Source organism: Pecten maximus, chromosome 7 (genome assembly GCF_902652985.1).
Source record: "Pecten maximus chromosome 7, xPecMax1.1, whole genome shotgun sequence".
NCBI classification, from domain to species: Eukaryota; Metazoa; Mollusca; class Bivalvia; order Pectinida; family Pectinidae; genus Pecten; species Pecten maximus.
Window position 1 is genome coordinate 6,075,266 of NC_047021.1, and position 27,783 is coordinate 6,103,048.

The 27,783-nt window shown below is 36.3% G+C and overlaps 2 protein-coding genes across 2 annotated transcripts in view; one reads left to right on the plus strand and one right to left on the minus strand.

Annotated features, from left to right (window-relative positions):
* The window catches only part of LOC117331442 (ubiquitin carboxyl-terminal hydrolase 19-like), a 46,466-nt gene extending 29,212 nt beyond the window's left edge, over positions 1 to 17,254 (minus strand). Inside the window, exons 1-9 of the mRNA XM_033890154.1 lie at positions 16,928 to 17,254; positions 14,778 to 14,909; positions 13,759 to 13,886; positions 13,390 to 13,561; positions 12,707 to 12,753; positions 11,119 to 11,219; positions 10,243 to 10,314; positions 8,399 to 8,514; positions 7,938 to 8,158 (exon numbers count right to left, since the gene is read on the minus strand). Coding sequence (XP_033746045.1) covers positions 7,938 to 8,158; positions 8,399 to 8,514; positions 10,243 to 10,314; positions 11,119 to 11,219; positions 12,707 to 12,753; positions 13,390 to 13,561; positions 13,759 to 13,886; positions 14,778 to 14,909; positions 16,928 to 17,084 — 1,146 coding nt within the window. The 5' untranslated portion in view covers positions 17,085 to 17,254. The remainder of the gene's footprint in view (positions 1 to 7,937; positions 8,159 to 8,398; positions 8,515 to 10,242; positions 10,315 to 11,118; positions 11,220 to 12,706; positions 12,754 to 13,389; positions 13,562 to 13,758; positions 13,887 to 14,777; positions 14,910 to 16,927) is intronic.
* Positions 17,255 to 17,347: 93 nt separating this feature from the next.
* Positions 17,348 to 27,777, plus strand: LOC117331443 (E3 ubiquitin-protein ligase Hakai-like). Its single transcript, XM_033890155.1, has 6 exons — positions 17,348 to 17,381; positions 18,582 to 18,773; positions 19,831 to 19,922; positions 23,018 to 23,104; positions 23,770 to 23,831; positions 24,090 to 27,777. The coding sequence occupies exons 1-6, from the start codon at positions 17,366 to 17,368 to the stop codon at positions 25,309 to 25,311; spliced, it is 1,671 nt and encodes a 556-aa protein (XP_033746046.1). The 5' UTR covers positions 17,348 to 17,365; the 3' UTR covers positions 25,312 to 27,777.
* The last annotated feature ends 6 nt before the right edge of the window (positions 27,778 to 27,783 follow it).

Sequence of the window (27,783 nt, forward strand, 5' to 3'; positions counted from 1 at the left end):
GTAACGTGTCTGTGTAGACTATTTACCTGTGTATTGATGTCTTTGAGGGGTTGTAACGTGTCTGTGTAGACTATTTACCTGTGTATTGATGTCTTTGAGGGGTTGTAACGTGCCTGTGTAGACTATTTACCTGTGTATTGATGTCTTTGAGGGGTTGTAACGTGCCTGTGTAGACTATTTACCTGTGTATTGATGTCTTTGAGGGGTTGTAACGTGTCTGTGTAGACTATTTACCTGTGTATTGATGTCTTTGAGGGGTTGTAACGTGTCTGTGTAGACTATTTACCTGTGTAGTGATGTCTTTGAGGGGTTGTAACGTGCCTGTGTAGACTATTTACCTGTGTATTGATGTCTTTGAGGGGTTGTAACGTGTCTGTGTAGACTATTTACCTGTGTATGATGTCTTTGAGGGGTTGTAACGTGCCTGTGTAGACTATTTACCTGTGTATTGATGTCTTTGAGGGGTTGTAACTGTCCTGTGTAGACTATTACCTGTGTATTGATGTCTTTGAGGGGTTGTAACGTGCCTGTGTAGACTATTTACCTGTGTACTTGATGTCTTTGAGGGGTTGTAACGTGTCTGTGTAGACTATTTACCTGTGTATTGATGTCTTTGAGGGGTTGTAACGTGTCTGTGTAGACTATTTACCTGTGTATTGATGTCTTTGAGGGGTTGTAACGTGTCTGTGTAGACTATTTACCTGTGTATTGATGTCTTTGAGGGGTTGTAACGTGTCCTGTGTAGACTATTTACCTGTGTATTGATGTCTTTGAGGGGTTGTAACGTGTCTGTGTAGACTATTTACCTGTGTATTGATGTCTTTGAGGGGTTGTAACGTGCCTGTGTAGACTATTTACCTGTGTATTGATGTCTTTGAGGGGTTGTAACGTGCCTGTGTAGACTATTTACCTGTGTATTGATGTCTTTGAGGGGTTGTAACGTGTCTGTGTAGACTATTTACCTGTGTACTGATGTCTTTGAGGGGTTGTAACGTGCCTGTGTAGACTATTTACCTGTGTACTGATGTCTTTGAGGGGTTGTAACGTGTCTGTGTAGACTATTTACCTGTGTATTGATGTCTTTGAGGGGTTGTAACGTGTCTGTGTAGACTATTTACCTGTGTATTGATGTCTTTGAGGGGTTGTAACGTGTCTGTGTAGACTATTACCTGTGTATTGATGTCTTTGAGGGGTTGTAACGTGTCTGTGTAGACTATTTACCTGTGTATTGATGTCTTTGAGGGGTTGTAACGTGTCTGTGTAGACTATTTACCTGTGTACTGATGTCTTTGAGGGGTTGTAACGTGCCTGTGTAGACTATTTACCTGTGTATTGATGTCTTTGAGGGGTTGTAACGTGTCCTGTGTAGACTATTTACCTGTGTATTGATGTCTTTGAGGGGTTGTAACAGTGTCCTGTGTAGACTATTTACCTGTGTACTGATGTCTTTGAGGGGTTGTAACGTGCCTGTGTAGACTATTTACCTGTGTATTGATGTCTTTGAGGGGTTGTAACGTGCCTGTGTAGACTATTTACCTGTGTATTGATGTCTTTGAGGGGTTGTAACGTGTCTGTGTAGACTATTTACCTGTGTACTGATGTCTTTGAGGGGTTGTAACGTGTCCTGTGTAGACTATTTACCTGTGTATTGATGTCTTTGAGGGGTTGTAACGTGTCTGTGTAGACTATTTACCTGTGTATTGATGTCTTTGAGGGGTTGTAACGTGCCTGTGTAGACTATTTACCTGTGTATTGATGTCTTTGAGGGGTTGTAACGTGTCCTGTGTAGACTATTTACCTGTGTATTGATGTCTTTGAGGGGTTGTAACGTGCCTGTGTAGACTATTTACCTGTGTAGTGATGTCTTTGAGGGGTTGTAACGTGCCTGTGTAGACTATTTACCTGTGTATTGATGTCTTTGAGGGGTTGTAACGTGTCTGTGTAGACTATTTACCTGTGTACTGATGTCTTTGAGGGGTTGTAACGTGTCTGTGTAGACTATTTACCTGTGTACTGATGTCTTTGAGGGGTTGTAACGTGCCTGTGTAGACTATTTACCTGTGTACTGATGTCTTTGAGGGGTTGTAACGTGTCTGTGTAGACTATTTACCTGTGTATTGATGTCTTTGAGGGGTTGTAACGTGTCTGTGTAGACTATTTACCTGTGTATTGATGTCTTTGAGGGGTTGTAACGTGTCTGTGTAGACTATTTACCTGTGTATTGATGTCTTTGAGGGGTTGTAACGTGTCTGTGTAGACTATTTACCTGTGTATTGATGTCTTTGAGGGGTTGTAACGTGTCCTGTGTAGACTATTTACCTGTGTATTGATGTCTTTGAGGGGTTGTAACGTGTCTGTGTAGACTATTTACCTGTGTACTGATGTCTTTGAGGGGTTGTAACGTGCCTGTGTAGACTATTTACCTGTGTATTGATGTCTTTGAGGGGTTGTAACGTGTCTGTGTAGACTATTTACCTGTGTATTGATGTCTTTGAGGGGTTGTAACGTGTCTGTGTAGACTATTTACCTGTGTACTGATGTCTTTGAGGGGTTGTAACGTGTCTGTGTAGACTATTTACCTGTGTATTGATGTCTTTGAGGGGTTGTAACGTGTCTGTGTAGACTATTTACCTGTGTACTGATGTCTTTGAGGGGTTGTAACGTGTCTGTGTAGACTATTTACCTGTGTACTGATGTCTTTGAGGGGTTGTAACGTGTCTGTGTAGACTATTTACCTGTGTACTGATGTCTTTGAGGGGTTGTAACGTGCCTGTGTAGACTATTTACCTGTGTAGTGATGTCTTTGAGGGGTTGTAACGTGTCTGTGTAGACTATTTACCTGTGTAGTGATGTCTTTGAGGGGTTGTAACGTGTCTGTGTAGACTATTTACCTGTGTATTGATGTCTTTGAGGGGTTGTAACGTGCCTGTGTAGACTATTTACCTGTGTACTGATGTCTTTGAGGGGTTGTAACGTGTCTGTGTAGACTATTTACCTGTGTATTGATGTCTTTGAGGGGTTGTAACGTGTCTGTGTAGACTATTTACCTGTGTATTGATGTCTTTGAGGGGTTGTAACGTGCCTGTGTAGACTATTTACCTGTGTAGTGATGTCTTTGAGGGGTTGTAACGTGTCTGTGTAGACTATTTACCTGTGTATTGATGTCTTTGAGGGGTTGTAATGTGCCTGTGTAGACTATTTACCTGTGTATTGATGTCTTTGAGGGGTTGTAACAGTGCCTGTGTAGACTATTTACCTGTGTATTGATGTCTTTGAGGGGTTGTAATGTGCCTGTGTAGACTATTTACCTGTGTATTGATGTCTTTGAGGGGTTGTAACGTGTCTGTGTAGACTATTTACCTGTGTAGTGATGTCTTTGAGGGGTTGTAACGTGTCTGTGTAGACTATTTACCTGTGTATTGATGTCTTTGAGGGGTTGTAACGTGTCTGTGTAGACTATTTACCTGTGTAGTGATGTCTTTGAGGGGTTGTAACGTGTCTGTGTAGACTATTTACCTGTGTATTGATGTCTTTGAGGGGTTGTAACGTGCCTGTGTAGACTATTTACCTGTGTATTGATGTCTTTGAGGGGTTGTAATGTGCCTGTGTAGACTATTTACCTGTGTATTGATGTCTTTGAGGGGTTGTAACGTGCCTGTGTAGACTATTTACCTGTGTATTGATGTCTTTGAGGGGTTGTAACGTGTCTGTGTAGACTATTTACCTGTGTATTGATGTCTTTGAGGGGTTGTAACGTGTCTGTGTAGACTATTTACCTGTGTATTGATGTCTTTGAGGGGTTGTAACGTGCCTGTGTAGACTATTTACCTGTGTATTGATGTCTTTGAGGGGTTGTAACATGCCTGTGTAGACTCTTTACCTGTGTATTGATGTCTTTGAGGGGTTGTAACGTGTCTGTGTAGACTATTTACCTGTGTACTGATGTCTTTGAGGGGTTGTAACGTGCCTGTGTAGACTATTTACCTGTGTACTGATGTCTTTGAGGGGTTGTAACGTGCCTGTGTAGACTATTTACCTGTGTATTGATGTCTTTGAGGGGTTGTAACGTGTCTGTGTAGACTATTTACCTGTGTACTGATGTCTTTGAGGGGTTGTAACATGCCTGTGTAGACTATTTACCTGTGTATTGATGTCTTTGAGGGGTTGTAACGTGTCTGTGTTGACTATTTACCTGTGTATTGATGTCTTTGAGGGGTTGTAACGTGTCTGTGTAGACTATTTACCTGTGTATTGATGTCTTTGAGGGGGTTGTAACGTGTCCTGTGTAGACTATTTACCTGTGTATGATGTCTTTGAGGGGTTGTAACGTGTCTGTGTAGACTATTTACCTGTGTATGATGTCTTTGAGGGGTTGTAACGTGTCTGTGTAGACTATTTACCTGTGTATTGATGTCTTTGAGGGGTTGTAACGTGCCTGTGTAGACTATTTACCTGTGTAGTGATGTCTTTGAGGGGTTGTAACGTGTCTGTGTAGACTATTTACCTGTGTACTGATGTCTTTGAGGGGTTGTAACGTGTCTGTGTAGACTATTTACCTGTGTATTGATGTCTTTGAGGGGTTGTAACGTGCCTGTGTAGACTATTTACCTGTGTAGTGATGTCTTTGAGGGGTTGTAACGTGTCTGTGTAGACTATTTACCTGTGTATTGATGTCTTTGAGGGGTTGTAACGTGCCTGTGTAGACTATTTACCTGTGTATTGATGTCTTTGAGGGGTTGTAACGTGTCTGTGTAGACTATTTACCTGTGTACTGATGTCTTTGAGGGGTTGTAACGTGTCTGTGTAGACTATTTACCTGTGTATTGATGTCTTTGAGGGGTTGTAACGTGTCTGTGTAGACTATTTACCTGTGTACTGATGTCTTTGAGGGGTTGTAATGTGTCTGTGTAGACTATTTACCTGTGTATTGATGTCTTTGAGGGGTTGTAACGTGTCTGTGTAGACTATTTACCTGTGTACCGATGTCTTTGAGGGGTTGTAACGTGTCTGTGTAGACTATTTACCTGTGTATTGATGTCTTTGAGGGGTTGTAATGTGTCTGTGTAGACTATTTACCTGTGTACCGATGTCTTTGAGGGGTTGTAACGTGTCTGTGTAGACTATTTACCTGTGTATTGATGTCTTTGAGGGGTTGTAACGTGTCTGTGTAGACTATTTACCTGTGTATTGATGTCTTTGAGGGGTTGTAACGTGTCTGTGTAGACTATTTACCTGTGTACCGATGTCTTTGAGGGGTTGTAATGTGTCTGTGTAGACTATTTACCTGTGTATTGATGTCTTTGAGGGGTTGTAACATGTCTGTGTAGACTATTTACCTGTGTACCTGATGTCTTTGAGGGGTTGTAACGTGTCTGTGTAGACTATTTACCTGTGTACTGATGTCTTTGAGGGGTTGTAACGTGTCTGTGTTGACTATTTACCTGTGTATTGATGTCTTTGAGGGGTTGTAACATGCCTGTGTAGACTATTTACCTGTGTATTGATGTCTTTGAGGGGTTGTAACGTGCCTGTGTAGACTATTTACCTGTGTATTGATGTCTTTGAGGGGTTGTAACGTGTCTGTGTAGACTATTTACCTGTGTATTGATGTCTTTGAGGGGTTGTAACGTGCCTGTGTAGACTATTTACCTGTGTATTGATGTCTTTGAGGGGTTGTAACGTGTCTGTGTAGACTATTTACCTGTGTATTGATGTCTTTGAGGGGTTGTAACGTGTCTGTGTAGACTATTTACCTGTGTATTGATGTCTTTGAGGGGTTGTAACGTGTCTGTGTAGACTATTTACCTGTGTACTGATGTCTTTGAGGGGTTGTAACGTGTCTGTGTAGACTATTTACCTGTGTATTGATGTCTTTGAGGGGTTGTAACGTGCCTGTGTAGACTATTTACCTGTGTATTGATGTCTTTGAGGGGTTGTAACATGCCTGTGTAGACTATTTACCTGTGTATTGATGTCTTTGAGGGGTTGTAACATGCCTGTGTAGACTATTTACCTGTGTACTGATGTCTTTGAGGGGTTGTAACGTGCCTGTGTAGACTATTTACCTGTGTACTGATGTCTTTGAGGGGTTGTAACGTGCCTGTGTAGACTATTTACCTGTGTATTGATGTCTTTGAGGGGTTGTAACGTGTCTGTGTAGACTATTTACCTGTGTACTGATGTCTTTGAGGGGTTGTAACGTGTCTGTGTTGACTATTTACCTGTGTAGTGATGTCTTTGAGGGGTTGTAACATGTCTGTGTAGACTATTTACCTGTGTACTGATGTCTTTGAGGGGTTGTAACGTGCCTGTGTAGACTATTTACCTGTGTATTGATGTCTTTGAGGGGTTGTAACGTGCCTGTGTAGACTATTTACCTGTGTATTGATGTCTTTGAGGGGTTGTAACATGTCTGTGTTGACTATTTACCTGTGTACTGATGTCTTTGAGGGGTTGTAACGTGCCTGTGTTGACTATTTACCTGTGTAGTGATGTCTTTGAGGGGTTGTAATGTGTCTGTGTAGACTATTTACCTGTGTAGTGATGTCTTTGAGGGGTTGTAACGTGCCTGTGTAGACTATTTACCTGTGTATTGATGTCTTTGAGGGGTTGTAACGTGTCTGTGTTGACTATTTACCTGTGTATTGATGTCTTTGAGGGGTTGTAACGTGTCTGTGTAGACTATTTACCTGTGTATTGATGTCTTTGAGGGGTTGTAACGTGTCTGTGTAGACTATTTACCTGTGTACTGATGTCTTTGAGGGGTTGTAACATGCCTGTGTAGACTATTTACCTGTGTACTGATGTCTTTGAGGGGTTGTAATGTGTCTGTGTAGACTATTTACCTGTGTACTGATGTCTTTGAGGGGTTGTAACGTGCCTGTGTAGACTATTTACCTGTGTAGTGATGTCTTTGAGGGGTTGTAACGTGTCTGTGTAGACTATTTACCTGTGTATTGATGTCTTTGAGGGGTTGTAACGTGTCTGTGTAGACTATTTACCTGTGTACCGATGTCTTTGAGGGGTTGTAACGTGTCTGTGTAGACTATTTACCTGTGTATTGATGTCTCTGAGAGGTTGTAACGTGCCTGTGTAGACTATTTACCTGTGTATTGATGTCTCTGAGGGGTTGTAACGTGCCTGTGTAGACTATTTACCTGTGTATTGATGTCTTTGAGGGGTTGTAACGTGTCTGTGTAGACTATTTACCTGTGTATTGATGTCTTTGAGGGGTTGTAACGTGCCTGTGTAGACTATTTACCTGTGTATTGATGTCTTTGAGGGGTTGTAAGGTGTCTGTGTAGACTATTTACCTGTGTAGTGATGTCTTTGAGGGGTTGTAACATGCCTGTGTAGACTATTTACCTGTGTACTGATGTCTTTGAGGGGTTGTAACGTGTCTGTGTAGACTATTTACCTGTGTATTGATGTCTTTGAGGGGTTGTAACGTGTCTGTGTAGACTATTTACCTGTGTACTGATGTCTTTGAGGGGTTGTAACGTGTCTGTGTAGACTATTTACCTGTGTAGTGATGTCTTTGAGGGGTTGTAACATGTCTGTGTAGACTATTTACCTGTGTACTGATGTCTTTGAGGGGTTGTAACGTGCCTGTGTTGACTATTTACCTGTGTATTGATATCTTTGAGGGGTTGTAACGTGTCTGTGTAGACTATTTACCTGTGTAGTGATGTCTTTGAGGGGTTGTAACGTGTCTGTGTAGACTATTTACCTGTGTAGTGATGTCTTTGAGGGGTTGTAACGTGCCTGTGTAGACTATTTACCTGTGTACTGATGTCTTTGAGGGGTTGTAACGTGTCTGTGTTGACTATTTACCTGTGTACTGATATCTTTGAGGGGTTGTAACGTGCCTGTGTAGACTATTTACCTGTGTACTGATGTCTTTGAGGGGTTGTAACGTGTCTGTGTAGACTATTTACCTGTGTATTGATGTCTTTGAGGGGTTGTAACGTGCCTGTGGCTCCCTTACATGCCTCTACAGTCTTGTTGTCTGCGAAGTCCCCTTTCTTAACAGTTGATACATTGGACAGCTCATCAAACATCACACTAGACTGGTTTTCAGTGCATGTGTTCACTTCTCTATCATTAGATGTCTTTCCAGTGGAAATCCAACTTTCTGATTTGGAAGAACAAGCACTCTCTGGAAAATAATGACTAAATGAAAATCCCCTTTTCATGTGGTTTGTTGTTTTTAATGGTGCAACTAGGATCTGAATAATTAACTTTTGTCTTTTTTTTGACTGGAATAATCAGTATTATTCTTTATGCACTCATACAACTTTACCTTTATTTAACAGTATCTTTGTTTTTCCAAAATGCTATGAAGTAAGGTTTTATATACATTCAAACAAACGGGCTGTATGTCTACCTGTAAAATTACCTTTTCTCTGAGGGGCTTCCAGAGTGTTCCACCGTTGAGGCTTTTTTTTACCCAGCGTAACTTCTATCATTGCTGGAGTTAAACGGTACTTTGATTTTGAAGGAACAATTTCATTTCTGAAACATAAATCAATATTATTATAGAATGTAGAACAATAACACATTTTTAGTAACAACTACTAAAAGAAAAACAATGCTTAATTGATACAGTATCTCCATTTGCTAACATTCCATTTTTTTTTCAAAAGGCTTGTTGAAGTTGAAGATAGAGCATCATTGCCTTAGGACATGTTGCAGCTATACAGTAATTTTGGCCTACAGAGCTTTTTCAACAAGAGTTCCACAAGTGGGAGCATGATATGCTTGTCACTGAAAAAGCTACAACAGGGTGTATAAAAACACCTAATGTATGTTGAACATAATTGCTTCTTGTTGTAGTGAACAAAATCTTAGAGGAATTTAATAAGAAATGGAAAACTTCCTGCATTTTCTACACAATGTCCATATTTGGCAATAGAAGGGGCATGACTCTGGTAAAAATAATCACAAAATTCCTTAACACGAACTCGTTAAGCTATTTTGGTGTAGAATATTTGTAGCAAGTTTCATATAAATCTGTTTTATAAAACTTTTAGGTGTTGAAATTGAGTTTTTATTGAATTTGACAAACAGGTATCTGTAATATGTAGAAAAGCCTCCAAACAGTTGGCAGTTTTAAAGAGAATTGGTCATATGTTACCAAAGGCCACAAAAATGTTAATATATAAATCTTTTGTACTCTCAAATTTTGATTATTTTCCTCTGGTATGGCATTTTTGTAGCCAGGTAGCAACCAGGAAATTACAGGAGAGGCTTGCGCTTTTTTCTCAATGATTTTAATTACGACATTAAGAAACTTTTATCACAGTCCAATACCTCATTCCTATATATACATACAATGAAGCTAATGGCATGTGAAGTTTTTAAAATTTTTAACAATAAAGCTCCAGACTTAATTTGTAGTCTTATTACTAAAAAGAATCTGTGTATTCTTTCAGGACAGAAGGACAAGTATAACATGTACCAAGGGTTAGCACCACCAGGTATGGCCACAGGTCTTTCAGATATGAGGCATCCCGCATATGGAACTGTCTGCCAAACGACCTGCGTAAGGTGGTAGAGAATTACGTATGTGGAATTTCGCAGACAGTTCTGTGTGTGGGATGGCCTTGACCATAAGTGCTCTATGTGTGTATCTATATGATTTTTGTTCTGCTTTAAATGTTTGCCGTCTTTGTGGACATAGTCTACATCTAATGCCCTCAGATTTGCATGTAATGCTTTCCATTTTTTGTTGTTATGGTGCTTTGATATGAACACTATTTAATATCTTTATGCTTTACTAAAACTTTTTACTATTTTTACTTTGCTATATGGAATTTAAAAAAAATAATTTGCATAGTTTCTTCAGTCAGTTTCTTTTAACTCGCACTATATTAGTGTATATCCTGGAAATTTTCACCTTTTGCTATAGTAGCATATATCATATGTATATTACACTTTTGCTCTGATAGTGTTTTAACTTTACCTCTAACACTATGTCTGAGAAATGTAAGTGTTCATTCTTAACCCTCAATCTCTTAACACTGAATTAGTGATATTTCAGTCTTTGTTTCTCAAAGTTAATTTTATATTTCCTAATGCTTTTCTGTGCTTATATGCATTGTCCATGTGCTTTGTATCATGTTATATGCTTTATATATATTATGTTTGCAGCAGAATTTTATATGTTTGTCAAAGTACAAGCTGTTGAGCTTATGTTACCCATTGCCATATTTGACGTGAAATAAAGATTCTTGTACTTACTTCAATTGGACATCCCAACTGAAAATTGTCTTTTCATCAGTACCTCCATGCAATTGTAAAAATTTGGAATTCCTGTGAAATAAATGTAACACAATTTCCATTTGTCAAATACATTTTTCAAGTGCATCTTATTTGTGAATTTATTAAAACAAAAAACAATAAAAAGAATGACATTTGTAAAGTAACAATGTCTTTTCAAGGAATATCTGGAAATCATCCCAACCAAAATGTTAACTCAATGATTCTCAAATAATACATGGTTTTTAATCAATCAAAACTGGCGTTACATAGCAAACATGGTAGAATCTCAAATAATACATCATCTGATATTGGATGAAACATTTCAGAATATAAAAAAAGCCTTTCATGTTGAAAATCAAAATAATCCCCAAACAAAAGGGCACAAATGTGAATTTGTATACAATAGAATTACTCTCTCAGATAAAGAATTTGTATAGAATAGAATTACTCTCAGATAAAGAGATAAAGCAACACCTTTGTAAGATAGTCTTTTGAATGTTCAAAACATAATTCAAAGGTTGAAAATCTTAGTCATACCCTCAAACTTGTATGACAAAATCTAATCAGGTGTAGGATTTCATGCTGTGGTGTAAATATGAAAACAATCTTTCCAGGGGTTCATGAAATATTGTGTACACCAGCTTTATATTTTCCAAATGAAAGTGTGGTTTTGACCTTTAACCTTTACTGATGACCACCAAAATCTAATCAAGTGTAGAACTTAGTTGTGTGATGCTATGGTGTGAAATATGAATTAAATCTATCCAGGGGTTCATGAAATATCTCGTACACGACTTACAACACTCAAATGTCAAGATTCTCAAGAGTTTATAATTTGACGTTATTATAACTTACGAAGTCTGGAAGCAGACTGACAGAGTCTGTACATCAAACAACACCTGAACACCCTCCTGCTTGGCTTCCTTTACATATATGTGTACCACAATGACATTTTCCTGAAAAATAATATAATAAATCTGATTGAAATATTTGTACCGATACCTTCCAAGCTATTTATAGTACTGGACTGTTTAATACTACAGGTATAATATTAGTTAAATTTTAGTGGAACTTCTCTTAACCGATCATGCACGGTACAGGAAAATGTGGCCAGTTTGGAAACGGTTCCGTTCAGAAAAGTGATCCATTTTGACCGGTCAGGATCCGGGGATAATATTGATCGGATGACCTAAGTTTTCGTATCTTTGAAGCAGTGCTTTAAATTATGGAAGTTAATCCATACATAGCTTATCAAATAAGTTCTATTTCCGATTAAAAGTGTATGCCATAACCATATCATTTCACTTATCACTTCACAATGCTGTCATTGGCATTGACCTCCATCCAGCCGATCACTACATGTACACTTTTGTGCTCATGAGGCATGATAAGGGGCAGTATATTTCATTCCAAACTAGAATGATTTTACAAATAAAAATAAGAACAATAATTTGGAACAGTAACCAGTTCCTACCAACCTTATTCAGGACATTGATTGATGCCTGATCTACTATTAGCTTCCATATCATCTGCTGATTTGTCAGCTGCAAAAATAACCTGTTTTGGGCCTCAAGCAAGTTAGATGCGAAACTGCGGCTTTCTAACTCTCTGATGGTGAACTGAGTGTACTGCCTTGATGATGCACAGTTTCAGCTTGACCATATTGATTAGTACACAGTTAAATCACAATGCTCCTATAGGTTTTATGTACCAACTTACCTAATATACGGGCATGACGAAAAGCAAAGTTTATGACAAAATCCCCACAGGTGTTGATTTTACAGTCAATTAGCCGGGCACCTTTCACGCTCATTAAGGTAAGGCCAGTTTACAAAAGTAATTTTTAGTATTCTGGACACAGAATTGGTTCCATATTCTGAATTCAGAGGGATTGGTATTGGAAGTTTTTTATTGCTAAAATAAAGATGGATCAATTCCGGTACATTACCATTTTGATCGGTATCAAGAAGTGATCGGTTCGGAAAGTTGCACTGTATTATTATATTTACATCTAATTGTATTACAAATATATTATGTCATCAATAATCAGTGGCAAGTTATCATCTTGAACTATTTTATATCTGTACCCCAAACTGCTACTCAATACACAAAGTTGTCTGTTAATTACCATGATATAGTCAAAACATGCCTCAAAAGGATTTCTTAAATATCAGGTTTAAACATTATAAGTGCACTGTGTTTTTCAATATTTTAAAAATCCTTCAGTTCGTAAAATGCTGATTCTATTGAATATTTTTCGATAAAATTGATTTTTTACAATTGAAGTGCAAATTGATTTAGTGCAAAAATTAAATACATCAAAACTAATCTGTGAAATATCATTAAATCAAATAGTTACAAATTGAAAAGAGGATACAATTTTTTTGGTGCTAGTTTGTTTAAATTTGGCAATATTATGTTCAGTTTCCCTACTGTTATTTACCTTCTCAATCCAATCATGTTTGGTGTGTTGTAGCTGATAAGCTGAATCTGAAGTTGAATAAAATTGTAAAATAAAATGCATTAAGATCGTGAACAAAATAGCAGTTGACACAGGAATAACACAAACTATAAACAGTTAAAATCCCACTTCTTCATTATTATAATTCCGCCCCAGTATCAGTGGAATGCAAGTGGGGAAAGGAAACTGTAATACATTGTGCAGAATAGATTGTATGTCCAGGGGATGAACTTTGGTTGATGATTGAACATTAAAATATGTTACATCTCCTACAGAGTATAATTATGATTGATGAAAAACAATAATTTGCTCTTGTTTACTTTTATATAATATCAGAAGTTACATACTTTATGCTATTACCATCCTTCAAAATTCTGTTAATCTAAAGTGGATAATTAATTAATTCTATTGTACCCCACCACTATATTTTGTATGTAACTTTCCTTGTTATAAGTCATTATTATATGGATGGCTTTGGATGCTAGTTTTTTTTCTTTATTTTTTTAGAGTTAATTAGATAATCTTTCTATACTGGTGTCTGTGATGTAGCATCTTAAATATACTAAAATATTTTGAAAGTCTGAAATCACAATTTACTGTCATTCGAACAGATGAGCCAAATAGTAATCAAATACATGTATATCAGGAATAAACATTCTACATACTGTTCATATTGGTGGGATCTTCTGAGGGTGACGATTTGCCAATAGTTTCTTTGGTACCCTTCTCTTCCTGTGGTGATTCTGCATTCTCAAAACTTTTGTCTGGGATTTCTAAATCAAATAGTTCTGTTGTCTTGTTGTCTCTTACATCCTCATCAGGTATACAATTTGGAATCTAAAAAATAGTTTGTAGCCAGTTATTACAATTAAACTTGGTTTTTACCAATTCTATTGCTCAAGCTGATGCATTTGTGAGAGTAATGCTGTCAAATTGTTTTGCATAAATCATTTTGCATTACTTTCAAATTTTACACTCCACTGACAAATCATGATCACTGAAGCATTGATAAATGTAAATTTCAATATATTTACCATGTAGGACACCCAATGTCCAATTTCCTTTTTTCTGGCATACAGAATAAGCTGTCTGTTTTTGAAATTGAGTCTACAAGTTTCTCCCTGTATCTGCCTGAAAAAGTTACAGGACCAGGTGCGTCCATCTAAAAGAGAACAAGAGACCAAATGGGCCTGAATCACTCATTTGTTCTGCAGCTTAGGAAAAGAATGTTTTGTTGAAAGATTTTAAGCGTGTGTTAGTGCATTTCACAGTTGTGTTGTATGTATATCAATAATGTACATCACAATGTAAGTCCTATTTGTTCTATAATGATTCATGTGAAATATCATAACCCTGAGGTTCATGGTCATTCAGAAGAAACAATGTAAAGATTTAAGTACACAGGATACCAATGACCTTCAAACTGGATCAGGATAATTCATTTATGTAAACTTAACACAGCGCTCCGTGCCAGCAAATATATCAAGCCTTTAAATCATTTATCAAAAATCAATCAACGATTTTAACACAATATATCCTAATGACCTATAAAAACTATTTAGTTGTATCATGTACAGTGTATATCAAACCATTTTGTTTCAAGAAAGCATCTGATCCAATCTAATTAAAATTATTCTTGTAATTTCTGCTCCTCTATGATACAATGCAATACAAGATGTAACAATACCCTCCTGGGAGGAGGTCATCTCAGCATGACCTTTGAGCTTCAAATATAAGCCAATGAAAACTGGTCAATGATGTCATTAGTCAACCAATGACAAAGACTCTTAAACAAGCCTTTGGTTGCGTCTCCTTAGTAGTTACAACTTGATTTATACTTCTGAAGAATGAAATCACACTGTAAATTTCATAGGCAACACTCTGATTGGCTGACCCCCTGTGAGTATTGTTAGATCTTGTATTGCAGTGTATCATTGAGGAGTGGAAATTACAAGTCTAATTTTAATTAGATTGGCATCTGATGACACCTCGTAGAGAAGGAATCACGAATAATAATAATTGAATAGACACTTTGTTTTCTTATTTGACCTACCTGGGAACTTGAGATGGGCATCAGTGTCTGTGATTGTAGGGTCCACTCCATTTATCTGTTCTGGTTTGAGATCAATATTCAATATGATTTTCAAGTCCGCATCAGTTTGCAACCACTCAACATCCATATCAACTGAAAATAAAAAGCAAAAGTCAAATAATTAGAACTTTGTGTTTTTGAAGCATACTCAAACATTTACAACTATTACCAAGGATGAAATTCCAATCGGGAGAAAAGGCAGACTACACAACAATGCTTTAAAATAACTTATTGATCGGTGTCTATTAATTCTTCAGACCCAAAATCAGAGAAAAAGCAATATTTGAAGCCCTGTCTGCATGGCAAAGAAACATAGATTGGATAACTATGGGCAAAATCCTGATATGCTTGCTTTCCTCCCCAACATGAGTATGACCTTCATATGCTGAAAATAGAGAGGAAACATAATTTGGGATCTTACTCTCGATTTATTTTTTCTTATAAATGATGCTTTCCCCAACACTGCCTCTCTTTTGGGACTTTGAATCAATTGTTTGTTACAGTGAGTAAAGCTATATATGAGTTCTGGCCAAGACCATGACATACCAAAGTCATTGAAAATGGCACTTGAGATTGACTGCTCAACAGTTTGCACTGAACGGAATCAGTACAAACATAACTCATGACCATACTGTGGTGTTAGTATAATGGATCGCTTTATGTACAGTATTGAACTCTCATAACAACCTGCAGGTGATGCAAGATGATCAACAAAGGACTGCATAACTGAAAATTGGTCTGGAAGAACACAAGACCCCAGTTCAGTTACAGAGTATATATGCAACACATAGCCATCCTAAGTAACTTATATTTCAGGGCTCAAAGTAGCGCCTATTCAAGTGGCCATGGTGCCTTAAATTCACCATTGGCGACCAGTTATTGACCTATAAGGTGCCTGCATGGCCACTGAAAATTGTGTAAATTTGCGATTTGGGTAATCTTTCAAAGTTTGCAGTCAATGCTAAAATGACGCTCACAATTAAAAAAGTTAGAGAGAGATGTTATACTGAACTAAAGAATTAAGATTTTTTTTTTTTTAAGTTACGACAACTTGGGTACTTGGGCGACTAACTTTACTATTTGGTGTCTAGATTTTATGACTTGGTAGCCAAATAGGCCACCTGATAAAAATATCCACTTTGAGCTCTGTATTTACATACAAATATTTAGTGTAACAATAAACTTCATTTATTTTACAACAAATGCAGAAGATGCATTACTTATAATAATCACTCTAGTTGGCCGGAATGGGAGCACGAGCCATCTTAGTGAGGAAGAAACCTGGTACCCCCAGTGTACCCAGGAAAAAACCCAAATGGTTGGGCAGGTGATCACCCAAACACTTTTTCAGGTTCAATTGGGGAATCAAACCCTGATCCTCTAGGTGAAAGATAAGAATGCTACCAATGGGTAACCTAACCAACCTTCATTTATGGAAAAAAATATGCAAAGTTTCAGTATTCAAAAATTGTTTCTGAAATACCCCTGTAGTGTACGCATGATGACCGTCATAATATATAAGGAAGAGTCAATTGCTTTTCGCTTCAACAGTAGCTAAGTATAAAGTCACCTAAGCAAATGCTAATAGGAATTTCCCTTTAGCCTAGTAGTAAGATGTACACTTCAAATCCCAGTTCGGACAAGGTGATTTTTAATTACCTCTTCCTATTACAATTTATCCGATTTGGAAGATCAGAAAAAAAGCAAGCATTGTCCCAGACACGAATCATGATATGAGGGAAACATCTGCCTATTTTACGAAGTCAAAGTAGATGATGGAAAAATATGGTACAAATGCAACATACATTGTATAAAATCTGTAAATCATAGACCCTATACACAGCATCCAACATTACCCGTCCATTCTGAATGACCAAAACATGCATAATACGATAACAAAATTGCACGGTTTCCACGTTGTTCCTTATGTAACTGACTTCTATGATTGGTAACACAGTTAATGATGTTTGTAGATAACAAATCGCTTTAAAATGGCCAAAGCATTCCACCTGAGCAACGTCAGATATATATTTTGACAGCTCATTAACATTTTTTTTAGTAACCCAAATAGATGCTATTGAATTGTAATAATATAACCCTGTTTCCCTCACTTTCTTTCAGTTCTGGATGTCCTTCTCGTTGGTTTTCGATTTCTTTTTTGCGTTTTGACAGATTCAGAGAAGCAGTCGATTCTTGTCTTATCTTCAGTGTGTCTTTGTTTTCTTGGGCCTGTGCTACGTCAGTATCGTTCTCTGTACTGGAAGCCATTGCACACTTGTTCTTGCATTCGGTTTCAGTGCACACCTCTGGCGTGTGCCTTCTTTTCCTGGGATTTTGATCTATTTTTGACAGTTTGTCCGTCGATTATAAACTATAATGCAAGCAGCGTTCCCCTGATCGGTTTAGGTTCTTCTCAAGTCATTCACAACTGTCAGGTCGACCGCATGGTAGATGATTATCAGCCAATCAGCTGTCGGCTTTCAATAACACAATTTATTAACGTCCAATCAGCGTATCTGTTATATCGAGGTTCCAGAAGATTTACTAAGATGGCGGAAGAAGCAGGTAACTCTAACTACATTTTAAAGGAAATATATACAGCTCTCAACATGAGATGCCGTTGATGTATACCACTAAAACGCATTGCACATATTACTTATGTTCGAAATAGCACACAATTAAACACTCACTAACACAATTTCACGATGTATTTACCATGTAGAACATCAAACCGAAAATGAAAATTACTGAATAGGCGAATTTGAAGCCGGTATAACTTCACACGTTTTGTTTGTAAATTAATAGTCATTTTCCTAGGAGTATTGATTATCGCAATGTCTATCGCTTTATCGGTTGTATACATAAAGATCTATCACAGAAGAGGGTTTCATATCTCAATGTATGGAAGGAATGCACGTGTACATGGCCAGTTAGCCCAAATTTCCTCTGATGGGCCAGAGCGTATTACTATATGAAAAACGTAGAATTATTCGACACCGTTTGGTGTCGGTAAGATTTTGATGCAAACACAATAAAATCGGGCTTGACATAACATTTACCTTATATGGATAAATGAGATATTTATTTACCCTAAAACACTCATTTAGTCCATTACCAGTGTTATATTCCGTCTGCATCCTACTCTAGCGACCGCCTGTCTATAACAACCAATTTCCCTTGAGACTTTACCATATAATTACCCTCTGTATAGCAACCACACCCATCTAATGTGACTAACGGCGGACGATTTTGGAACGGCAGTCGCTAGTTTGTTTTATATAGAGACCGATTTCTGTCGGCCATTTCATTTCATTTCAAAATATTTTATATGAATATTTGATACACTCAGACCCTATCCTAAGAAATAGGAATTGCCTGTCTAGTAGAACATCAACAGGCAGATTTTGCATTAGTCATTTGTTGTCAATTATTGTTAAGCTGATCACAATTGTCATTAGTATACCATACACTGCTTAACATTGTTTGTAGTAGAGAGTCAGCTAGCTAGGTGTCAAATAAATAGGACTCCAGATGAGGACACTCTGGGTCATATAACAAAATAAGGTGTTCTTTTTGTAGAACTTCTCAGCAGGATTTAGAGATATACCACAGTGGTTCTCAAATTAGGCATACATGTTCATGAAAATTGATATTCAGTGTCAAGCATAAAACGTTTCAAGAAGGTCATGATAGATCAGTTATTTAAAATTCATAAGCTAGTCACTCAGCAAGTGAATTAATGTATATCAATATTACAATCTGCAGAATTGGAGCTGGAATCAGAAAGTGATACAAATACAAGTGCTATTGGAACTAGAAGTGTAAAGAAAAACATTTCCATTAAATTGAAACAACCTGCTAAGGCCACCCGTGGTCGCCCAAGGAAAGGTTCCAAAGTGACTCGCTCTGCTTCAAAAAAAGAGGAAGTTCTAGAGAAACCAGAGACATGTGACCAAGGTAAGATATATTGTCACCAAGGTAAGATATATTGTCACCAAGGTAAGATATATTGATGGTTTGTATTACTACTACTTACTATAACTGGTGGATTTGCCGCTAGAAAAGCTGCATTCTAATATAATATTGTTCATGATTTCAAATTCCTCCTTAATGTCGATGTTGATGTAATTTATTCTTTTCTATTTATATAAGGATTGAACGGTGTTTTTTTTTGTGTTTACGATGGCATGAATGCAAAAGGATAGACATATTCTATATAGCGTTAGCACTATATATTGAATATGTCTGTATCCCATTGCGTAAATACCACTGTAAACCAAAAAAAAAACTTTGTTCAAGTTGAAATACTGTACAAAAAAAGTTCTTATGTGTAACTACGGCAGTTGTGGTTGCTTAGATAATATAGTTCAATTGAATCTACGTAAAGACACCAGAATTGTTAATAAAATTAAAAGAAACAACTCAACATTTTTCTTTGATACATTTAACGTTTTCAATTCATTGGTAATATATTCACAATTCACTGTTTCCGTCTCGCATAAACTATGGTTGTCAAGCACAGCGGTTATTGACACAAAGTTAGTAGTGACGTGGTCGATTGTCCTTTAGGAACTGTACGCTTCAGCCCTTTGTTGTTAGCTTACCTTGTGGAGAAGTTAGATATTCACTCATTTCCTCAATCTTTAGTTTAAATAGTTTTTGACAAAACACTCACTTGACATTTAACACTAAAATTGCGTAGATCAGTCCTTTGAAAATGGCACTGTCTAGTTGACGTTCCGGTAATGTTACAAAGAGACGACGTCATGATTATGTTACTGATTCTCGCGCTGAGCCCTTTTTCACTGCTTTACGCTAATTCTAACACGGAGTTAACTAATATGATGAAGAAGGGAGAGATGTAAATGTTATATTTTAAGTAATTAAACATTTCAATCGGTTTGTTCTCTCACATACTGTCTTAATGTAATTTTTGACTGGAACAGCTCAATGGTCTGTGGTACTTTCAGTGATAATTAAAACAAATTAATGTATATTTCATTTATCTTTGAAGTCGGAAATGATGCGGTAATAGAGCCTCCGATATTTAAGCAGCCAGCACGAGAACCTGTCCACCAGAACCAGCCCCTCCAATGGAACCACAAGGTTTGTATTTATCTTGCTGATAAGTCTACTAATCCTAGAAGATGGTGGCAAATTGCTAAAACGATGGGGAAAATTACTAATAATAGCAAACAATCATTTCCTTTAAAAAACAATAATGAAGTTCTTATTCATCCACTGGATAAAGCTGAAGCATTGAATACCCACTTTACTAGTATTGGCTCTGATATTACTGACTCTAATCTACCCAACTTACCTCCCCTGTCCCATGTTGAACTATCTGATATTATTATAACTGAACAAGATATAATTGATCAACTTCACATTCTAAATAAAAACAAACCAGCTGGACCAGATGGTATTTTACCAGTTATTATTAAACATATCTCACCATCTTTAGTATATCCACTTAAATTATTGTTTAATAAAACATTATCTACTGGAGAAATCCCTGATATTCTAAAAGTTGCTAATGTTACTGCACTTTATAAAGGAAAAGGTGAAGTTAGTGACCTTAATAATTATAGACCCATAGCGGTCACATCTGTCTTTATTAAAATTTTAGAAAAAATTATTTTTAAATATACATATAATTATATTTCAAGTCATAATATGTTAAGTGAACATCAGTCAGGTTTTCGACCCACTGACTCTACAGTTAACCAGTTAACTGATATATATAATACTATAAGTAGTACATTAGATCAAGGCAAAGATTTGCGCTTTGTTTTCTGTGATATAAGTAAAGCTTTTGATCGCGTATGGCATTTAGGTCTATTACATAAATTGAAATCTTACGGTATTAAAGGTAAATTATATAATTGGTTTAAAGCTTACTTATCTGACAGAAAGCAAAGGGTAATCTTTGAAGGGTATCAGTCTAGCACTAAACCTATATCGGCAGGAGTCCCTCAAGGATCTGTCCTTGGTCCATTTTTGTTTCTTCTTTTCATTAATGATATTACTAATAATATAAACAGCAATATAAAACTCTTTGCTGATGACACCTCTCTATATGTAATAATACAAAATAATAATGATTTAGATACACCTTCTTCACTGCTTAATAATGACTTAGCCTCTATTTCTGACTGGGCATATAGATGGCAAATTCTCTTCAATCGTAATAAAACAATAGCTATGAACTTCAGTCGTAGACAAAACATTGATTATCCACATCTTTTGTTTAATAATAATCTAATTGTACAAAATGAATCTCATAACCACTTAGGGCTAACCTTTAATAGTAAAGGAACATGGGCGGACCATATTTCTAATGTGTATCAAAAAGCTAACTCTAGATTAAGTTTACTTCGTGTATTAAAAAAATTAGTTGATAGGAAAACATTGAAAACTTATATACTTCATACATAAGACCAATATTAGAATATGCTGATGTAGTTTGGGACAATTGCACTCAAGCTGAATCTGATCTTCTTGAATCTATTCAACTGGAAGCCATGCGTATAATAACAGGTCTCAGAAGAGGTACTTATCACCATATCTTATATAATGAAACTCAACTAGATCCTTTAAGTAAAAGAAGACAGAATCATAAACTTGTATTAATGTTCAAAATTATTAATAACTATACTCCATTGTATCTCTCTAATATTATACAACCATATTTAAATGTAAACAATATATACACCTTTAGAAATAACAGAGTATTTAATATACCACAGTCACGAACTAATAGCTACATGAAAAGTTTTTTTCCTTCAACTATGACTATGTGGAATTCACTTGATATTTCCATTAGAGACTCTATTACAATTTCTTCTTTTAAATGTAAGTTAAGAACTACTAATGATATAACTATTTCTGAACTTTTCATTAATTCTGCTCCCAGACAACTTAACATAATTTTATGCCAACTTAGAAATTTTAAAAGTGACCTTAATTATGATAAACATTTTGATCACCTGATTGATAACCCATCCTGTGTATGTGGTGCTCCTAGTGAAGATTTAGTGCATTTTTTCTTTCAATGTCCCATGTATTCTAATTCTAGGCACCATATTCTGTCCATCTACAACTTGTTAGGTTATATAAATCTTCAATGCCTAGTGTGTGGCATCATTAATGCTCCTGATCATTTAAATATCTCTATTCTATATCATGTAAACTTATATATTAAATCCTCAAAACGTTTTTCTGTGTATAAATAAGAAACTATATGTAATACTGTCTTTAGTAGTAATACAATTATATACATTTACTCAACTATTATAGCAAGTTTGTTATGTTAAATACTCATCCTTATAACATTCTAGTATGAAAGTATGAATGAATGTGTGTGAGTGAGTTATTGTTGTTTATTACATTACATATAACTTTTCATTTTAGGCTTTGTGGAAATATGTTGTGTCTTCACTTTATCAAATAATAGTTTTGTTTTCTTACTAAGTAATTTTGAATAGTAGTTATCTCTATAATTATAACACCTATTCTATTTAATTTCATGATGAACATATAATTCCTTACAGTAATCCCTTTTTGAATTAGATACTATACATGTAATGATATATAATTTCTGTAGAAATAATAAAGTGAAACATATCATCTTTCTACCAAGCCTAACCGGAAGTAATAGAAGAAGACTGATATAGGCATTGCGCCTGTTGTCTTATTCTTTTGACAATACTTTGTATTTATTTATATTTGTATTGTTAATAAAATATTTCTGAAATGAAAAGGTTTGTATTGTCAGGCTTAAAAGGCCGTGAGAATTTATTTTTTTCTGTCTGTATATTTATGAATATACTGACTGCAGGAAATACCTTTTAAGAGAGAAACATGTTAACAATGTAATGCTATCCTCTTTTAACACTACATTTACCCTGTACTCTAGTAGTAAGGTCCTTTTAAGGACACTGTATGATATTTATAAATGTGTAATGAGAGGTTTGTAATTAACCTCAAGTATATATATACCTACATTGAGGCTTGTTATTAGGAATAGACCACCTGGTAAGGAACATCATTCAAAATAATTACAAAATACTGACTGGGCATAAAGTCATCCTCAACAGCACCACCCTATGACCTTATTGTGTGAATAGTTAAAACAGTACCAAACCAAACTTTGAGAAAATGCTTGTTACATGACTTGATCCTGTTGTCTTTAATCATAGGTAAACCTTATTGGAGAGAAGGTGGTGGACCCTCTAGTACATTGTTGTGAAAAATGTCTGCTGCCGATACTTATATATGGCAGAATGGTAAGATGACTATTTTGATAAACTTTGTGCATTCCCATCAAATCATGTTGTAGCAACATTATATATGTACTAAAGGATGCATAACTTTTAACATTTAACTATTTACAGATAGGCCTTCAGATGATTTAATCATTGCTGATTTTATATAGAAACTAGATATGAACTTATTCTTACTTATACGAAATTTTTTAATGTGTTCAGGAAGACAGTTTTGACTGAATTAATAGACTAGATAATGAAATGTAATGAAGGTTTCTGTCATCCAGCTATTCTTTAGCCACAGTAAGGAAAAAACGTTATCCTTACACACCATTATACTTGCCCCTTAGCTCTAAATTACTCCAGCTGTCGATGGCTATAAAACAACACAAAAACAAATCCCTACACCTTTGGCTTCAGGTGAATACAGAGAAAACTAGGCACATTTGTTTCCTGAAACAGTTTGGGGAGTTCAGAGATTGATAAAAATATTATGTTGATATTGTTATAGCTGCTGGTTCAGTTGCCCATGTTTTTTCCAGGTGTTAAATAAAATGTATTTAAAAAATACTGCTGTAGTGATTAGATGCTGGACAGAAAATTGTTGGTTAGCCATTGTATTTTGTTTGTAGACCTTACATCAAGTATACCCTAACATTATTTCTTTATTTCAATGTATTTTCCAGATACCATGTAAGCATGTGTTCTGCTTTGATTGTGCGAAACAGACAGAGAAAACATGTCCAAGGTAAAAGTGTACACAATTTAAACAAACAAAAAATGTGTTAAGATACTTTCAGGAATATTTTATCATAACAATCAATTTATATCTTATACTGATCCTGATCTACTGCCTGATAACAACCGGTTAAATCATGTGCACAGACAGCTTCCAATCCTATGTTTGCTTAACAGCACAATACCTAAATGTCAGTGCAGGTTTTCTGACATAACCTCAGTTATGCAAAATTTTACAGATGGATAAAACTTTTCTGATTTATTTCAGGTGTGAGGACCCTGTACAAAGGATAGAACAATCAGCCCTTGGTACAGTATTTATCTGTACATATGAGAGTACAAAACATGGCAGGGCAGGTTGTCGACGGACCTACCTCTCTCAAAGGGACCTGCAGGCTCATGTCCTTCATAGACATATCCGACCTGCAGAGTTGAGTGCCAAGATGAGTGGAGAGTCTTCTAGGGATTCTCACGGAGGATCAGATTCTTCTCATCGAAGTAGTCAGTCTTTAGACCAATACACAACGTCCTCGTCCAAACAAAAACATCTGTCACAGTTAGAACACTACTCCACCTCCTCTGGGAGACATGTGGAGGGATCACACAGTATATCCTCCAGGTCAGGTGGGGAAGATGCCTTGTACCGTGAAGACAGGGTTAACCGTGTGATGTCACAAATTCCCTCTCATACGCAGCCCCTATCATCACAGCACAGTAATGTCATGTCTGTGAGTGCAGCCATGCTACCACACAGCCAGCCTCCTCCCCAACTTCAGACCATGGGAATCCCACCACAACAACACCCTGTGTCATCACATGATGGCTATCCGATGTCCAGTATACCAGTGATGTCTGGAGGAAGGACTAACTTGATCACTGTTCAACTGCAGGATGACACAGACTTCAGACGTCGTGAGTCTTATATGGGACCTCAGACTGGAGTAATACCCCCAGCGGTTTCATTTTCAACATCAATTCCCCCTCCTGGACTACCACCCCCTCAATTTGCATCATCAACAATGGCTCCATCCATGCATCAAGGCCCACCCCCTGTTTCTTACACTACACCTCAAGTGAACCAAGGAGGACCTTCTCCTTTCTCTTCCCCCACTGTAGGACAGTCTGCTTTAGTGTCTGGTATGTCCAATGCCCCTGTTTCACACCCTCCTCCAGGACCAGTTCCTCCACCTCGAGTTAATGTCCCTCCTCCCGTATCACTCCATGGACTTCAAGGTGGACCTCCAAGGATGAACATGCCTCCTGGTCCAGTTCCTGCACCACAAACTCACCTTCCCACTAACCAACCTCGTTACCCTACTCCTCATGGACACTTTGATGAAAATCAACAAAATTCTCCCTTTGGACCTGGACAAAACCCAAGGGGACCATGGACTGGGCCCCCACAGAGGCCTCCCCCTCCCCGCCCAGGAAACACCCCTATGCATCCCCCTCCTCAGAGACCCCAATCAGACTATGGTCAATTTTACTGAGATTGTAAACATACTAGCTTGTTTTCAAAAGTGTTGCTTACAGCATACATGCAAATTATTGATTATAACTTTAAATACAACTATTAATTGAAAATGTTTTGATCAGTATAATTTTGAAAATAAATATTTTTGTGTATGCAGAAACATTTTTGGAATTGATGTAGTTAAAATGCTGCTGATAGATTGATGAATTGCCTGTTCAGATTAATGATACAATACTTTATTTTCTTGTGGGTTAGCTGCTATATATAAATTGTAGTATATTTTCCTATAGATTAGCTGCTATAAGTAACATGTAGTAGTTTATTTTCCAATGGGTTCGCTGCATTTTGTAACATACACCAGGTTATTTTCCTGTGGGTTAGCTGCATTATGTAACATGTACCTGATTACTTTATATTCTATATGTAGCAGCCAATTCATAGAAAAATATTGTGACTGATACATGTGACTATGGAAAATTTAGATTCCCCTATACATATGAAAGATATATTTGAAGGAGGGCTGGATTTTAGGTAAAGAGTATTTGTAAGAACCTTCACTGTGACCATGTAATCGCAAGATCTTAGGGTTGTGTTGTTTATGTATTATATATCTACACCTCATTAGGAAATGTTTTGTTAGGTGTACACTATGGAATATTGTGTAAAGATTTCTTTAAAAATTTGGAATAGATTAAGGTTATATTTACACACAAGAGTATAGTAATATGAAATTTTACACTAGCTAGATTTCAGTAATCATCAGTCTAGGTTAAAGGGTCTGGCACTTGACCACTTGGTTTTCACAGTGATATGCATTTATCTTATCCGCAGAAGGAACAGAAGCTAGAGGTAGCATTTCTTTCCTGCTGGTGTCCACATCAATCAATGTAAAGTTTGGTTCTGCTTGGTTTCTTAGAGTAACACAGATTCAGTACATTGACATTAGGATATATAGCTCAAACTTTAGAAAAATAGAGCTTTGGAATACAATTTTTGTGAATTTTCCAGAATTCTCAAAAAACTGTACCTGCTCTCGTACACATCCAGTGGAAATGAGCTGTAACATATCAGACAAATTTCTGGCTGATTCATTAAAAAAAAAAAATCAAGATTTTTCATTTTGGGGGTAAAATCAGGACAATGAGACATTTTATGTCTTTTGATTGTATGTTCCTGGCTACATCTATATGAAAATTATTGGTGGATATCTAACAAGCCTTTTTATATTGTAACCTAGTCTCCTTTATAAATCACTTGGTAATTAATTTGTAGATGGTTTTAAACAGATATTTTTTGTTTTTAAATAAGTTTTTGAATGAGATTGTTATGTGAATTACAAAAAGTTCCATGTGGAAGAGGTACAAACAAAGTAATATTCACAAAAGTTCAGTGAACTGATGATTGATTATATTTGTCACTTTCTTAGGAAAACTAAATAAGATGATATTATTTTTTGTGCATTGTCTAATTATTTCAACAATAGATGCATGTTTCGGTGTCATTTTTCAAATATTCTACTTCGTATAGGTTAAATATAATGCCAAGAAATTGGGATAAAGTGTAATACATGTTAATGATTAAACAGTACATGTTTACAAATTAAAATATTTAATAGTCTAATTAAGGGAAAATATTTCAGGTTTGGGTACGTTGTAACAAAATGTTTTCTTTGATGAATTCGGGGAAAAGAGGAGTCCATGTAATGTGAGAATCAGTGGGTTTCATTATTGTGGATTCTGCTTCAGTTGAACATAGATACCTCAGAGGTATGCTGGGCGGTTAGAGAATATGAATTAATTATAGAGAGGGGATAATAAGTGTTTTTTCAAGAAATTGTCCTGATGAAGACCCCACAACAAGGTCGAAAGAATTTGACTTATAAACTTAAAACGTTTTGGTAACGCTTAAGTATGTTGTGGTTTTTATCACCTCTATATAAAATGCTTTCTTTGTAACAAACAGATCCTTCATCAAATCAAAAGAAAACAAATGAATCTGGTCAAGAGCCAAAAATGCAGTCATTTGATAAGGAAAGTAGTTAATTTGACAGCAAATAAGTTGGTAAAGTCAGGGAAAGGACAAGTGAGATTACCGGTAAAGGCTTCAGATGCCAATGGTAAAGGTTATACTTAGAATATATCAAACAACACCATTTCTGTTTCACACTTTATGAATGAATGTGTAACAAGGCAATGTGTTAGACATGCTCGTTAGGTGTGCAATTATTTTACCAGCAGATACGTGTTTGGTAAAAAAAATTAAAGGTGTTTTCTACACTTATTTATTCTACATGTTTACATATCCATTGCTGTACTTTGAAATTACTGCGTACAAATGTACTTGGAATGATTTTACAGTGACTCCTGGAAAAGAAAACTGTTTCTGTATCTTGTTATCATAATGACTGAGGGAACATTCACTGTTGTGTGTTGTTATGTTAGAAGGTGGATTAAGGAAAAGATCAATAAATAATAAAACTGGTTGCATC

Excerpts from the sequence above, each read along its gene's own strand:
- LOC117331443 (XM_033890155.1), top strand. Across the intron at positions 19,923-23,017 it reads CCCTCCAATGGAACCACAAG|GTAAACCTTATTGGAGAGAA; the intron begins GTTTGTATTTAT and ends CTTTAATCATAG. Across the intron at positions 23,105-23,769 it reads TACTTATATATGGCAGAATG|ATACCATGTAAGCATGTGTT; the intron begins GTAAGATGACTA and ends TGTATTTTCCAG.